Consider the following 17,266-nt stretch of genomic DNA (forward strand, 5'->3'; position numbering starts at 1 on the left):
ATACGAACTTAGTCAAAACTTCAAATGATATCAAACAACGCTAAAATCACAATTCACACCCCAATTCAAGCTTAATGAAACTTAAGAATTTCTAACTTCTACATTCGATACCGGAACCTATCCAATCAAGTCCGATTGACCTCAAATTTTGGACACAAGTCATAAATGACATAACTAATCTATAAAAATTTTCGGAACTGGATTCCGACCCCGATATCAAAAAGTCAACTCCCCGGTCAAACTTCCAAACTTAAATTCCTATTTTAGCCATTTCAAGCCTAATTTCACTACGAACTTTCAAATAAAATTCCAATCACGCTCCTAAATCCAAAATTACCATACGGAACTGTTGAAATTATCAAAATTCTATTCCGGGGTCATTTACACATAGGTCGACATCTAGGCAACCTTTTTAACTTAAGTTTTAAACTTTGGAACTAAGTGTTCCAATTCATTCTAAAATCTCTCCGGACCTGAACCGACTACCCCGGAAAGTTATAAAATAGTTATAAAGCACAAAATGAGTAGTAAATAGGGGAACGGGGCTATAACTTTTAAAGTGACTCGCCGGGTCGTTACATGCTTATTGGTGTCAGATTATCGGGGTAATGGATGGTGAACGGATTGAGACGTTATAATTAACGGCTTAACGGTTTAGGGGCGGATTACTCAATTTTCTTATCGGGTGAACCGTTAACCCGTTGAATTTTTTTATATTTATACTTTTACCCCTATTTATATAAAGTACTATTGAAACCCTAAATGCTAAGTTCTTAATTTTTAATTCTCAATTGATGAATTGAATTGAATTCAATATGCAGCCAGAGACTGTGAACAGACAGTTAGCTCATATTATAACACAGTAAAGTAATAGCAACTTGTTGCTACATTGTTGTATAAGTAGTTGTAAGTTCAGAGCTATTATTTTGATAAGCATTCCTAAGGTGTTTTTCTTGTGGTCAAATTACAATCAGATACATTCATATAAGATGCAAGTCCAAAACAATCACAAATGTGTGCAAAATTATAACATAGAACGATAGAACTATATGTAGTTAATGACAGTTGTCTTTGGCTTCTCATGAATTATGAGTGGACATGAATTGAATTCCTATGTGGGCCATAGTATTACCTTTGTGGATGCCAATGCTAATGGTAGCGATTGTTCAAAAAGTAACAAAGACAGTTTGAACTATGCATTTGACCATTTGGTATTGATTGTTCAAAAAAACATTATTTGGTTTAGCCGATAAACCTCCCGATAATCATTAATCTGATACTAATTTAAGACTTTCTAAGCCAAAAATATTCTCTTAAATAATCCGCCCATTATCTTATCGGATGGCTAGCGTATTACTATATTTATAATCTGATCCGCTAGATAAGCACTCATATCTATATTATTATAAAAGCATGAATACAATGTTGGTTTACAAAAATAGCCTTATAATTTTAAGCATAATAACTCATAATAAAAGGAGATAACCGAAATTCTAGATATTAGCCTTAGTATAATTATTTTCGGGTTGTCTAATCCATATAAAATTCCTATTACCAATTTCATTTAAAAACGTATTATAATTTCCTATTACTAATTTAATTTAAGAATGTATTATATTGTCCAAATCCATTAAGAAAAATGAGAGCATATATTATTATAAAAGTATAAATACAATATTAATATATCAAATTGCCCTAAAATATTAAACGGAAGAATTCATAAGGAAAGGACATAACTGCAATAACCCATTTTTTGGAAAATGACATAACTGCAATAACCTATTTTTTGGACTACAATACCTTCTATGCTAATTTTTAATATTTAAAATTAATAAAATTTTGTCTATTAAATTCTTATTAAAAATATATAGGAAGGTTTAATAAAATCAATTTCATAAGAATCCTCCGTATTGGCAATACACTACCACTACATAATGTCCAATACGAAGAAAAACTAAAAGTAATATTAAATAGAATACATAAAGAGTTAAAATTGAGAGAAAAAATACCCCCACGATAATATATTTTTATATTATATTTAAACTATTTTTCTACTCAAATAATATTTTTTTTAATCAATTTGTTGTGTAATATTAAAAAATACCCAATTATTAAACAAAAATTAAGAACATATTTAAGAATATAAATTTGTGAGAAAAAGAAAAAAATGGTTGGTAAGAGTCAATACCACTAATGATTCTATAAACATAAAGATCTAAAAGTGAAATGTCACATCAATCTTTTACTCCTTGAAAATAAAATTTATGGTGGATAATATTATAATTAAGATTAAATATTCAAAACAATAGATGAAACTAATATTAAGATCTGAATCAACATAGAATAAATTATTTTTTATGTTAAACCCAAATAATTAAATCATTGAATTAAAATTTTAGCAAGAGAATCCAATTCAATTATTTTGAATTCATCATATGAGTAAAATTCTTATTCAAGTTAAACAAAATCTCCGGGTACATAAATTTATTCCATAAAAAGAGCGTTAGAACACAAAGTAAAAAGGTTAATATATTATTAAGAATCAAAATGATATACAAGTGTCTAAGGAAGTACAATCAAAGCTAAATCCTAAACAAGAACAAGTTTTCAAGACTATTTTATAAAGAGTCGACTATGGTATAACGGGATTATTCTTTGTAGATGCCTCCGGCGAAATCGAAATAATATTTCTATGTCATGCATTACTTGCAAATATCATATCAACATGCATGAAACTGTTAGCAATAATAACAAATGGTGTACAAATAACGATTTTATTATGAGACCACCCACTTTAGATTTGATATACCTCTTCAAACAACTTAAATAACCATCACAAATATATCAAAGCAGCTCAATTGTGCTAAATTTATAAGGAAAGCAAAATTGATAATATGGGATGAAGCACTTATAGTTAAGTGTCAAACGATCGAAATAATTGCCTGGAGTTCTAGAGATATTTTGGATATTAATGAACCGTTTGGTAAAGAATTAATGGTTTGGGAGCTGATTTTGTCAAGTACTATCAGTAGTTCCAAAATCGACAAAAGCAGAGACTGTAAAAGCTAGCTTACCAAAGTTATACTTCTCGCCTCAACGAAAAAGATTCAACCGACAAGAAATATAAAGTAAGAACAGATCTAATATTCAGTGTCTTCTTGCTTTGTGTCGGAAACGAAGAAGAGCATCCAATAAAAGATGATTTGGTTCCCCCTGAATACTTGGTTATCAATCCCAATGGTAATAGTAGTGCATTTAATAAGAGAAATATTTCTATCATTAGATTAAAACGCAATTTGTGCAAATCGCATGATAGAATTAAAAAGATATCTTAGCTAACAAAAATGAATATGTTAATCAACTAAATAAAAGGTTGATTGCAAATTTTTATGGTAAAAATAAAATATTTTTCAGTTTTTGACTCAGCAGAAAATGATACTAATAATTAGTACCAAGAAGAATACTTAAATACTTTAATACCAAATGACTTTCTACCATATATGTTTGTTGTCAAGTTTCTTATTTCTTACTTATGTTAGTGTCACCGTATATATAGTAAAGTTGATCTTCCATTGTATATAGGTTAATTTTGAAAAAAAATATGCCTGTCATGCTACTGAAAAACTTAGATACGCTGAATAGCTTATGTAATAGCACACATATGGTATATTGAAGTTTTGACAATAACGTCATACATGCAAAAATTATGATACTGGTTAATATGCTTCTAAGTATATTCTTATCCATGAATTCAACTTTCATCTTCCGAAACTAAGGAATATCCTTTTAAATTTGTGTGAAAATAGTTTTTAGTATGTTTATGTTATGTAAATATAATAAATAACATAAGGACAAACATTCTAAATATTGAACTATATTTACCACAATATGTTTTCTTACACGAACAACTGTATGTTGCACTTTCAAGAGGGATATGAAGATCGACAACAAGAGTTCTGGTTAAAGCAGAGCAACCAACGCATTAGGAGGAAACATACACAAAAAAATATTGTCAACAAAGAAGTATTCGTTAAGATACCATCACATTAAATACTTTTAAACTATAATATATAATTATCTAACTAACTGGACAAATTGATCATTTGTGTAAGTTTTGATGATGTACTTTTATTTTAAATTCATGTATTATGCTAATGTAATAATATTTTTCGGCATTTAGATGATTGTTGTAATATTATACATAAAATTTCTCTCATTAATTAAATTGTATTATTCTTTATATAAATAAATATTTAAATCGTCGCGTGCCATTATTAACGTGCAACGCAATTAAAGCCCAATGGAAAGTACAGAGCCCGCAGCTTAGCCAATGTTGGAGGGAGGAGACCTTGTTGACCACAAAACAGTCACATGTTCACGTGTCATTCACATGTCAACACGTGGCTCACTAGTCAGCCAACGATCTGCGCTGTAATTTCCCTGTTGATGTGGCAACTTGTGACTAGATACTTAGCAGATGATCCTCCTTTTGCACAAATTTGCCAAAATCCCATAGAGAAGAAAGCAGAGCGAGTCATAAGGCTATGTTTAAGCAAGTAACTTATTCTGATTTGTATATCAGCAACCATATCACTTTTATAGCTCACGTTTCTCCACGTGGAAATCAATGCGACACCAAAAAGCACGTGGACAAATAAAAATGCCAATAAAACATGTGACTATATAGGATACAGGCACATGTCAATATGTATTGCCACTTTCTTCATGTTGGTAAATGATTTTAGTAGTTTTCACAAAACTATAGTTTTCTTTACCTTATACTTTATTGTAACTGTTGATCGCGTTTGAGTTTTTTGTTTAGTTTGGAAGTGTGACGTAACTGATTGTTGTTAACGTCTTGAGTCTGATAAGAGATTTCTGAATATCGTAATAGTTATCAAGCTTGAAATTAAACGTGTCGAAAGCCTAACAAACTCTAATTTGATCCCAGAAAGTTGAGGGATCGAAAAAGGAAAAAAATATCATTTTATGTTAGTAGGTTAAATGCATGGAGCCTTTATGTGATGTCTGTGGGGTGGAGAGGGCAGTGGTGTATTGTAAATCAGATGCAGCTAAGCTTTGCTTTCCATGTGATGGAAGTGTACATTCAGCAAATTGTTTATCTCGAAAGCACGTTCGTTCTCTCATTTGTGACAATTGCAGTTCAGAGCCTGCAATTGTACGTTGCATGATTATCGTAATGTGTTTATGCGAAGGCTGTGATTCGAATACAATTGGCTGCAATATGGTATCAAGGCATCAGCACCAGAAGTTGGATTCTTATAGTGGATGTCCATCTCCAGCTGAGTTTATGACAAAGATTTTGTCAACAACTTTTGATCAAATGCCTAATAATAATGTACATAATGTTAGCAGCTTTGATACTACTAGCTCATTGAGTGTCAATGAGAATAATTGCTCAATGGTTGCTAGCAAACTCAATGAATTAGCTTCTTGTATGAAGTTTAAACCATGGGGAATTCCTTCAAATTCCACATACTTGACAACCTACAACATAGATCAAGCACCCTTCTTTTCAGAGGGATCTAGCCTCCCTAAGGTTAGTATGCTTTCTTTTTATATTGTGTTCTAATATCATTTGCGGTTCTAGGGAATATGTACTACTACTACTTATATGGTTTAACTTATATACACTGATAATATCAAAAATTTTCACACTATTAGTGTTAGCTATTGCGAAGGGTCCCTTGGAGTAAAGGTAAAATTGTCTTTGTGTGACATATAGATCACGGGTTCGAGTCATGAAATTAGCCACTAATGTTTGCATTAGGGTAGACTTCCTAAATCATACCCTATAAGGGTGCACCCCTTCCTCGGATCCTGCGTGTACACCGGATGCTTTGTGCACTAGGTTGCCCTTGCTGAGTGTTACCTGTTGTACCAAGTAACTTGACTTATTTTCAGTTTTCTAATTCAACTTAATATGGACGGCTACCCATAGTTTTCTTTTAAGTGACCTGATCGTATACAATTCTTTTTACATTGTTTATTTATAGAAGTTAAACTCTATGCTATAAAGACATGCCTAATTTCTGAGTGTGTTGACAAGTAATAAAAAGTATACACTAATTCTGCTTTATTAATTTGCTTTAAGTGCAGCAAAGTTGTACCACTATTAAAGATCATGGAATTTATGGAGGTGATGATCTCGCGGAAGGTGTTGATTTAGACGAATTGAGTTCCGATTGTAGTTACAATATTTTCAGCAGTTTACAACAAAGTCATTCAAGATATTATAGTGAAGACAGGGGATTGGATTGTCTAATAATGGAGAAAAATTTATCTGTCATTGGGCCTAATAGTCATGTTGAAACTGCACTAGAGGTACTTCTCAGACCTATATTTGTGCTATAACTTCTTTAAAAGAGCTTTAAGAAAACCTACCAGATGAATTAGACAGTAGATATTTTTATTTTCGTTCGTAGAATCAGCCACTGATACTTGCATTAGGGTAGCATGTCTACATCACACCCCTTGGGGTACGACCCTTCCGTAGACCCTGCTACGCCGGATGCTTCGTGCACCAGGCTGCCCTACAAGTGCATATTTTAGATTGTTTTATAAAATGTTACTTACAAATGTGCTTAATCTTTAATTGTAATTTCAATGTGTATTTTGTTAGGCACCATGTTCAGTGAGTGGAACTGCAAATAGCATGTTTATGAATCAAAGTTGTAATGGAGACACTGGCTTAGCTTTTACACAAGGACCAGTTCATTCAAGGTCATTGTCAATCTCTAACATCACCACAGAAAGTAGTGAGGCAACTGACTATCAAGATTGTGGGTTTTCGCCACTCTTTCCACCTTGTGATTGGAATTCAGAAACTAGTTGTGTACGGGCAAGGAACGAAGCCAAGATGAGATATAATGAGAAAAAGAAAACTAGAACGTAAGTAGATCAATTTCATATACCAAAATACTAATGCTTTGCTTAATTGAGATTTTCCATTATGTTGATTAGCTAAGTGATTATTTTGACGAGGGTTTATTTTGTGCAAATCATGATTTTTTGCCTTTAATTGACATTTCACCATTAATATACATTCTTGTACAACATGCAGGTTCAGAAAGCAAATAAGATATGCTTCACGTAAGGTCAGGGCAGATACGAGAAGGCGAGTTAAAGGCAGATTTGTTAAGGCTGGGGAAGCTTATGATTTTGATCCATTAGTAACAAGGGATATGTGAGCTAAGATAGCTAATTTTGGGCCATTCTACTTTGTCAAAACTTGCCCAAGTGTTAAAGTATCTTAATGTAAAGATACTTAAACCATCAAATTCCTTTATAACAAGTCGAAAGAATTTAAGCTAGTACCAGAGCTAGAAAATTTGTCATGTTGGTTGTGTCAGTCAATCTGACTTAGTTATGACAACAAACCTGAATGAGATGTATGTATTCTGTGTCTCTGTGTGCATGTGCAGCGCTTTTGAAGATATAATTAAGTAAATAAAAGTGTTTCTTCTCTAATATTCGAAGGTGATCATGACACAATTCAACATGGTATTAGAGTAGACGATGTCATGAGCAGCGGCGGAGCTACTCATTTGCAAGGTGAGTCAATTGATACCCCTTCGTCAAAAAATTACACTGTATAGATAGGTTCAATTATTATTTTTTATGGATACATATTATATGTTGACTCCCCTTAATTTTTTCGTATACTTACTTATTTATATTTTAACTTCTCTTAGCGAAAAATTTGGCTCCGCCACTGATCATAAGTTCAAGGGAATGATTCAAAGAAAAGATGGTCATTGGGATCTAAAAGAATGAAGATCACGAGGAAAATGATACTAATGGAATATGAAGGGAATTATGTTGTTTTTCTCTGATATATATCCGGTTAAGCCTTGGTATTGAACTATCGAATCAGAATAATACTATTTCGGTTTGTAATAACAGGCCAACTTTATGATATGTTGATTCATATTAAATTTAAGTGTTTGTTTGGTACGTGGGATACGGGATAATTAATCTCACGATTAAATTTGAGATGAGTTTATCTCACGTTTGGCCCAGGATTGTATTATTTTTTATTCTTATGAGAGGGTGAGATAACTAGTTCCGGAATAATTAATAATAGGATAACTTGTTTTTCAAACAAAATGACTCATAAATCATGAGTAGTCCTATATATCCAAAACACAAGTAAAAGGAAAAAGAAAATAAAAGGCACAAGCCATAAAATTAACTTTGGTTCATGCTCATAAAATTAACTTTATATGATATCATGGAGAGGAATAGTAGAGGAGAAAAATGAAGAGGTATGAAGCCCATACTCCATAGCAATACCTTAAGCAGCTAATCATTATTTGAAATGCGAATATTTGCATAGTAATAGTTTCTAACATTTTGTTTTTAAAAAATAATAAATCCTTTTACATCTTAAGTAGTTCTTACTCCAAATTAAATTCAATGAACAAATGGAAAACATATTGGGAAATTGATTTGAGATAAAGCTTACTACAAGAATGAAACGATATGAGTACTTGTTCAGTTGTTTGATATTCTTTCTGACATAGAAATGATATCCACCTCATACTTTTGACATTACACCTGCTAGGCAGCCACCGCCACATAATTATATTTTCACGATAAGCGATCCGTAGGGTCCTTACTATGGTACTAAATCAATGCCTTTAATTAGATTATGGCTCAAAAATTTCCAAAGCAAACTACAGAAAACATGGCTAGAAAAGCATCTTTGTAATTCTGGCCAAAGATAAGACATTCTCAATGTTATCAAATACATGATCTAGGATGGATTCTGCGGGTTTAACCGAATCCATTACTTTTAGCTCTGTTATTAAATACATGCAAATCTTGAATGAGTTCAACATATTCAATTAAACTCACTATTCTTAGCTCGAATTAGTCACACGGATGCAAGAAGATATTTAAATTATAAGTATATAATAGATCACATCGACTGTGAACATGTTAGATTCATGAACGTTAAATTTGCCTCTACTATCAAAGATCTCGAAACTAAAACGCCATATTTGAATCTTTTCTCAGTTCTAGAGGGATGGTCCAGTAAGTATGAGGCTAATAACAACAATAACAACGACAAATTCAGTATAATCTCATAGGTGAGGTATGAGAAGAATAATGTGTATGTCGACCTTATTCCTACCTTGTGAAAATAGAGAGACAATTTCTAGTAGACCCTCGGATCAAAGAACAGTGAAAATAAAACAACAAACAATTACACATCAACAATGAGTAAGAGGTCACAAACTCCAATTCTAGTCACCTCATTCCTTGTTTCATTATATACTAGTGTATGATTAAAACAAATAAGAACCCTTTCTCAAGAGGAAAATGAAAATAAAATAAAAAAGCAGAAACATCAACTTGTCTGCCTATCATGAAACTCTAAACTTTTTTCCTGTTTAATTGGAACCAAAATACAAAAAAAAAAAAGGGAAAAACAAAACATGAGCTTCTATATAGTAATCAAAGAAACAAGAAAGGTTCTTTCACTGTTATTGAACAATCTTCCTCAGAATCTGAACTATATCTTCTACTACTTTTCTGTGTAAAACTCACAACTGTTGGAAGTGTAACTTCTGATGAAACTCCTATCAAATATCTCTGTGTTAAGCTTTTGCAAATTCCACAAAGAATACACCTTATATGTCTTTGAGCCAAAAAATTAGCCCCATGTACCCATTTATCACATTTTCTACAAAGAAATGCATCATCTGCTTGACAGTATAAATAGGCCTCTGATTTACAAAGTGCACAAGAAACACTACCAATTGCCTTTGTTTTTTCTTCTTCACCTTCTCTTCTTCCTTTACACATTTCTTTTTTAGTTTTTTTGGAGAAAATAATAATTATTGATATGAGTGAGAAAATGGCGTAGGGTTGGTATTTATAGAGTTATTTTTGGATGTAGGTGTGTTGCTTCTTTGTATGAAATTCTTTGGAAAGACAACATTGACACTGTTACACTATTGGACTAATGTTGATATCATGACGAATTCAAGTTATAAAAATAGTCATTTATAAAAATACAAGGTAAGATTGTATATAATATACTTTTCATTTCCCGGATCTTGCCTCTGACGAGAGTTTAATGCAGAGACTTTCCTTTTTCACGCTATAGGACAAATGGTCACTGTTTAGCTATTTTAAACTACTTTTTCATGTACTTTTATGTTGGTTATTTTATTAGACTTAGTTAAGTAAATTATAGAGTTTTTAAAAGAATGGTTTCATCTCTAATTGCTTATTTTTCAACAGTACTTTCTTCACAGTGCAAGTGGATCGATAAGACAGAGTTCATAATCAGAATTATTAAAAAGAAAATTATTGATTTTAAAGAGACCTTAGAGTTTAGACCCTCAGACAAACTTTTTCGCATTTGCTATTTGTATCAACACAATAAATGATTATTGCTTTTTACTTATTTAACCATGGTTAATTAAGTGATATATACTCTCACTTTAATGTATGATTTTTAAGATTAAGCTATTTAGTTCGATGTAAGTATTGAATGTGCAAATAAATATTTTTCAGGGACCCTCGTATTGATATTTTTGCCGCTAACATAATTAAAACAGAGAAAATAAAAAGCTTATGGTGTCTAATTACATTGCATAAACAGATCAAATGGTTTCAATTATTATTGTTATTATTCAGTTAGACCTTATCATGCACCAATTATGGGGCAAGTGCACATATAGTCATTTTCAGGGATGTTATTTAGAGATTAGTCAGTACTTACTTTTGTCCTGAAATTTTAAACTAAAAGTTTTAAATTCGGGACAATTCAGGATATTTTTGTCCTGAAAATTTAAACTGAAAAACTAAAATTCATGACGTATTGACTAATTTCTAAATATCATACACCAATTATCGGTATGATAATTTTTTGCGGCAACACAAATTCGTTGTGTAAATCGGACAAATGCACAATTTATTCTCATTTTGTTTAAAGTTTCATTTCTAACTTGCGAATTTCACATGTAACCCAAAATTCTCCACAAAGAAAATTAAAAAATTATTTAAAGTGCATAATTGGAAGTGTTTAATGTTTAAATCTTTCACGTCCAAATATAATTGCTATAACCCAAAACCTTAAACTCAAAAGAAAATTTCTTAGAAAGAAAACGTGTATTGTACTGATGAATACAAAATCATGTCAGTCTAAGTTAATTAGTAACATTTAATTGTATCTTTAAGCTATTTATTCAAATTTTTGTAGGAAACATTATGGATAAATCATGGTATAAATCTTCATTATGTGTTATTTCCTCCGGCCTGCTTTAATTGAATTTTTAATTATTTTTTTGTGGTTCACAATATTTTTTGTAGATGTGTCAAGAAGGATTTTTTTTTTTTTAAATTATCATTGGAGTAAAGAGTAATGGAGTATCTGCTATATTTTTAATGAACAAATTAAAGAGATAGTGAAATTTAATATGATCAATTTTATTATTATGTTAAAAATAAATTATTTAATATGTGTGATAACAATTAAAATATTAATTAAAATGTACCGGAGAAAGTATACACTCAACCAAAGCGAATAACGGCAAATTTGTAATTTTGAGGAGAATGATTGAGTACAACTAATTAGCAGAAAAAAAGAAAGATAAAGAGATTAGTTGATTAAGGCATTACACTTTAATAGATGTTTGACGGGATGTTATGAGCCATAAATTTTTGCTGTTCAGTGGTTAGAAAGTCAATTTTGGTTTACTAAAAAAGATAGAGTTGAGTGGCCAAGAATTAAAGCTTATTTTTTCAAAACTATGGAAAACCACCATCCGATTTTATGGAATCCCCCACACGTACCCACAGAAATGATAATCTTTTTCTTTAGGTGACAATTGATTTGACCTATTTCTACAAATTCTGATTCTTTGTCCACAGTTAACTACTCTCTTCATTTCAATTTTATGTGGCATAATTCAAGTGAGCAAAAATTTCAGTAATAAAGAAAAAAAACGTTTATACTTTATTTTTTAATCATAAGATTTTAATGGTTAATGTCGACTATTTGTAATATAAAAGATTATATTTTTTTGTACGAAGTAATATAGTGAAGTTTCAAGCATCTAACAGTGTGGTCTAGTGGTCAATGAAGTGGATGAAAATTACAAAGTTTCATATTCAAATTCCAGCAGAGACAAAAAAATACTACATGATTTCTTCACATATGTACAAGCCTCCATGAACAGGGGCGGAGCCACAGTGTTGGTTGTGGATTCGGTCGAACCCAGTAACTTTTGTTCAAACTCTGTATTTGTATTTAAAAATTTAATAAATATGTACAAATTATTAATTTAGAACTCAGTAACTTAAGATGATTATAATCTCGAACTCATAAGGTTCAAATCTTAATTCCGGCTCTGTTGGTGAAAAGAGTTATCTGGTAACTGTTACTGATAGGGAGTAACAAATATTCCGTAAAATTAATTAAAATGCATACGAGCGGGTCCGGACACCATATATATATATATATATATATATATATATAGTTTCTATGGTTCTTGAATGTGCATTTAAACTTCTATGGTTCTTGAATGGTACGTGCAAATTAGAGACTGGTGTGAAGAGTCCTTGTCTGAAAGTACAAACGTTGGATTGTGGAAGAAGTGTAGTATTTTTGTGGTTGAAAACTTGTTCTGTCTTTGAGATTTGTACATTTGCCAATGGAATTGGATCCACTGTTGTTATGATGGGATTCATCAGTTATCGATGTCCGAACAAAATTAAATCTGACAGGTGGAATTAGAATCCAAGGTTTAAAAGTAGCCAAGTGGACGGTCTAGGATGTCTGGTGTTTTTTTGAGGCTAATAAGACTCTTTTGAGTTTTAAGTTATTATGGTTGTAATTAAGACGTGAAAACCACCAAAGGCTATGGTAAAACTATAATTACACGTTTATTTTTAATTAACAATTTCGACTTTGAGTTTTGGATGTAGAGTTAGTCTTTATAGGAAACACTTTATCTCCTATATTGTGGACATATAGAGCGAAGACGAAATAGTTAGGACCGAACGCTAGATGAGAAATAGGAAAAAGTAATTAAGATGTGAACTATCGCTATTGGGCATGATGGGATGATTACAATTCTTTCATTCTTAATAAAACGTTTAGATTTCGATATTTAAAATGAAAGACTTTTTGACAGCAAGCGCCTATTTCCTTACCGAATATATTTGGTGCGAATCGGAATGAGTCTATACCCAATAAATTTACTTGGAGCAATGGTAAAGTTATTATATATCACGGGTTCGAATCTTTAAAGCAACTGCTAGTACTTACATTAGCATAAATTGTCTACGTCATATTTTTTAGGATACGGTCCTTTCCTAGTCACGAAACTACCTTTTTATCTGTTAAAAAAAAGAAAGTAAGAGGTGGATTGTGTGGTGTTTTCTTTGCGTTCTTTATTAGTCCTATGACATGTGTAGACCCTAGTGTTCGAAAATAAGATTAGTTTTGGATTGGAAAGCAAAGATCTTTTTCAAAACCAACAGAAACCATAAGGATTTGAAAAGAAGCTTCTGGATTCTTTTATGACAAGTTTTATGTTTTGATACATGACATGTATTTTGGAAAGTGGAAGTTTTGGTTTCCTAACATGCGAACATGATTTGAATTGATTTTCAGAGAGGAATCTGAAAATCAAACTGGATATAAATTAAATGTGAAAAGTAGAGGTTAAAGTTACCAAGTTTTTATCACTTTTACATAAAGCATAAACGATTAGCTCGCATAAACTCAAATTTCAAACTAGTAAGTGATCTAATCTAATGCCCTAGTTTTGGTCTATTGCGAAGAAAATAAACTCTATATTAAACAACTATAATCTTTTTCCACAAGTAAATATATTCTATTAAACTAATAATAGGCCCCAGCTGACAATGAAAAAGACAAACCTTGTACTCCATCCATGTAGGAAAATGTTATTTTCAAAAAACCTTTGGAACTAAAGGATTAACACATTAACACTAGAGATGTACTTCGAGTTAAAGAAAAGAAGTACAGGATACTAACATAAGGATACATGTAACAGAAGAAAAGAAAAGTGTATTTGTAATTATCCAAAACTTAAGTATCAGTTAATTCTTTTCAAAATAGTGAGTACATATTAAACAAGGGTAACCAAATAAGGCGCTCTATGTATCATCAAAATGCCCTTTGGTCGGCAGAAGATGGGGTTTTTCGACGTCCACTCAAGCCCTAAATGTATCAGTACATGCCCAAGAAAAGAATGATCCAGCAGATAAGTGTCCAAAGCCATAGGATTCATCTTGATTTTCGATGCTTTCTGTGTCTAATATGAAATAGCATTAGGTAGTGATTAGTAGTAATTAGTTAGGTTAACCAATATGCACTATAATGTAGGGTTAGTAGTAGATGTTGGGTCAAGTACATGTGTTTCTGACTCACAACACGTGCCTGCAAAGAATATTTGTCAAATTGTTTAACACATTGGTTAATTTTAGTGTGATTATGTTTTTTTTTTAAATCAAAATAAAAAAACTGAAATTTTCCATTCAGTTCAATAATTCAGTTTTAACAAGTTATGAACAGTCTTAGCCGCGTCCATGAATCTTATCTCTGAAAGCTTAGGCATTAGTCATACAAGCCATCCATTAAAAGTTTGCGTTAGAAAAAACTCGCCGTTACTTTAACATATTACTCCTATATACTAGATGAGGATTGCCTGTGCAGAGCACGGGCCAACATTGCAGATTTGAACTGACTATCATTTTCTAATGATGCTTTGGAGAATGAAATTTTTTCGTTCCTATATAATATATGTAATTTATTTATCAAAATTATTCTAATTTTATATATTACCTGCCTTAAATAAGGAGTACTTACAAATTATATAAATTCCACCTTAAAAGGCTCTCAATCCATTATTAGTGTCTTCAATCAAGAGACTTAGTTATACCCTTTTCCTTTTTTCTTTCGTTTCTCCCCTCTTCTCTTCAGATCGAACTTATATTTAGGGATTTCTGTTTTATAATTGTTTCGGTATTGGTTTTATGTTTTGGCGGTTTTTTTTTAATTTTAATTAAATTGTCTCCTTTTATTAAAACTAGGCAGAGAGTAAAGTTGAGGGGTTAAAGCCCTCGGTTACATCTGAGAGTTGACGCCCAACTATGGCATGAAATTACGTTTTCAAATAGACTGAACATGATGGAACAGTTCCTGAATCCTTAGCAGCACATAAAGCTTTATCCAGTTCTAATGTAAGGTTGCACGTCGGGTGCAACAAAATTTTCAGCTTGCACATTAATGACATTTTGTGTTACATCAATAAGATGTTCAATAATTCTGTATTGCTTGCAATTGGCGTCATATTTTGTCTAATACATTTGCATATTTTTTTTTATCGATCAGGTTTCAGTATTATTCATCAACACAATCTAAAATAGAACTTCTATTATATCTAAACTTCATTGCATATTTATATTCAAACTAAACACATAAACTCTCTATCTTTAAGAACAATATATGGTACATCAACATACAAATTAAAAATAATTTTCGTACAAATTTAATGCAAATTTGAATATCTACAACAACATAAATAATAAAAACAAATTTCATACAACTAATTATATATTATGTAACGTATTTATAACTTATCTACAACTTTCATACATTATTTCTACTCAGTTAAATACAACTACAATATCATACAACTTAAATACAAATTTTATACAATATGTCTTTTGTATATATTTTGTATCTGATTTGTATATATTTTGTGGTGTGTGCTTCTTGCTCTCTAAAATTCCAATCAAAACTTACTCTCTTAATACAATTTTGATACATATCAACAACTATATGTAAAAAGATAGTATTGATAACTTAAATACTAATTTTATGCAATGATTCATATGTTATACAACTATTTTTCAACTTTCATACAACATTCAAATAAAAAAATACATAACTACAACAAAATACAATTTACATACAATTATAATACAACTTTACTACAATTTGGTAAGTACATTGTATGTCATGTGTTCGAGTTTCAATAATTCAACCAAAATCAAGTCTAATCCTCACCAAAACACCCTCAAAATTGAGATGTAAACTCCAAACAATATTCTCAATTGTTTGCAACAACACCCAATCCAAATAAATAATGGTTTTTGAAAATCCAAATTCGATTTCAAAGCTTCAAAGCTTTTTAATGGCTGTCAATGTTGGAGATTCAAACACCTTCAAAATTTATTGATTGACAATTTCAATTTGAACACCAATTATGCAATATGAAAGGAAATTTCTAAATTAAAACGATTGAAATCTATTGATGAATTTCATTAAAACTCTATACAACAAGAAAACATAAAAAAAATAGAGACGTATCGTGGATCGGTACAGAGACGTATGTACTTATCTTCGAGAGGATATGGAACTGTTAGGAAAATCTTCACTTCTTTTATTCCTTATCGTGTGAGATTTTGACTTCGAATTCTAAATTTCTGTCTTTCTATTCTCTCACAGATGGTGAGGAAACGTACGACTGGATCAGATGACCAGACACTCGCGCCCCCTGCTAGAGCCATGAGAGGTCGGGGCCGGGGTAGAGGCCGAGGACGTCTACGTGGTGCAGCCAGAGCACCTGCACGAGCTACCACAGAAGAGCCACCAGGAGCTCCAGTTGGAGGGCAGGAACCTGAGACGCTTGTTACTACACCATCTCTCCAGGAGACTCTAGCACAGTATTTGAGCATGTTCAGCACCTTGGCTAAGGCAAGATTGGTACCTCTTGCTCCTGCCACATCTCAGGTCGAGGGAGAAGCATATACTCTATTGTTGGTACCCCAGAGCAGCGGGTTCATGTAGACCAGGATCCAGAGATCATACCGATACAGCTAGTAGCTCTAGTTCAGCCCGAGGTTAGGGAAGCAGCTTCTGAGGCAGAGCAGCCCAGGCTCGAGAGGTACAAGAAGTACCACCCACCTACTTTCAGTGGCCCGGCATCAGAGGATGCCTAGGATTTTTGTCACGACCCAATTTTCCCTCTGTTGAGTATCGTGATGGCACCTAGTCTTAGGGACTAGGTGAGCCTAAAATTTACTGAATAACAATAATAATTAAATAACATCTAACAATATTTGAAATAGAAATCTCTATAAAATTTACAATTTTCAAAACCGGTAGTACAAGTCATAAGCTCTACAGAGTTTGCTATAATTTTCTAAATATAACTGTTTGAAATAATAAACAGTGTGAATACAAATCAGA

General features: G+C 31.8%; 1 protein-coding gene across 1 annotated transcript; it reads left to right on the forward strand.

Moving 5' to 3' along the window:
- Window positions 1-4,628: 4,628 nt before the first annotated feature.
- On the forward strand, window positions 4,629-7,332 carry LOC104093050 (zinc finger protein CONSTANS-LIKE 12-like). The gene is made up of 4 exons (XM_009598768.4): window positions 4,629-5,560; window positions 6,121-6,345; window positions 6,644-6,912; window positions 7,085-7,332. Exons 1-4 carry the CDS (start codon window positions 5,009-5,011, stop codon window positions 7,209-7,211), a joined length of 1,173 nt encoding a protein of 390 aa, XP_009597063.1. The 5' UTR covers window positions 4,629-5,008; the 3' UTR covers window positions 7,212-7,332.
- Window positions 7,333-17,266: the final 9,934 nt, after the last annotated feature.

Source organism: Nicotiana tomentosiformis, chromosome 6 (genome assembly GCF_000390325.3).
Source record: "Nicotiana tomentosiformis chromosome 6, ASM39032v3, whole genome shotgun sequence".
NCBI classification, from domain to species: Eukaryota; Viridiplantae; Streptophyta; class Magnoliopsida; order Solanales; family Solanaceae; genus Nicotiana; species Nicotiana tomentosiformis.

What these genes read in the sequence shown, in the direction of transcription:
- LOC104093050 (XM_009598768.4), top strand. Translation starts at nt 5,009, where the DNA reads ATGGAGCCTTTATGTGATGTCTGTGGGGTGGAGAGGGCAGTGGTGTAT. An exon ending in ATGTTGAAACTGCACTAGAG is followed by an intron (nt 6,346 to 6,643) that starts GTACTTCTCAGA and finishes GTATTTTGTTAG; the next exon opens with GCACCATGTTCAGTGAGTGG. An exon ending in GAGAAAAAGAAAACTAGAAC is followed by an intron (nt 6,913 to 7,084) that starts GTAAGTAGATCA and finishes TACAACATGCAG; the next exon opens with GTTCAGAAAGCAAATAAGAT.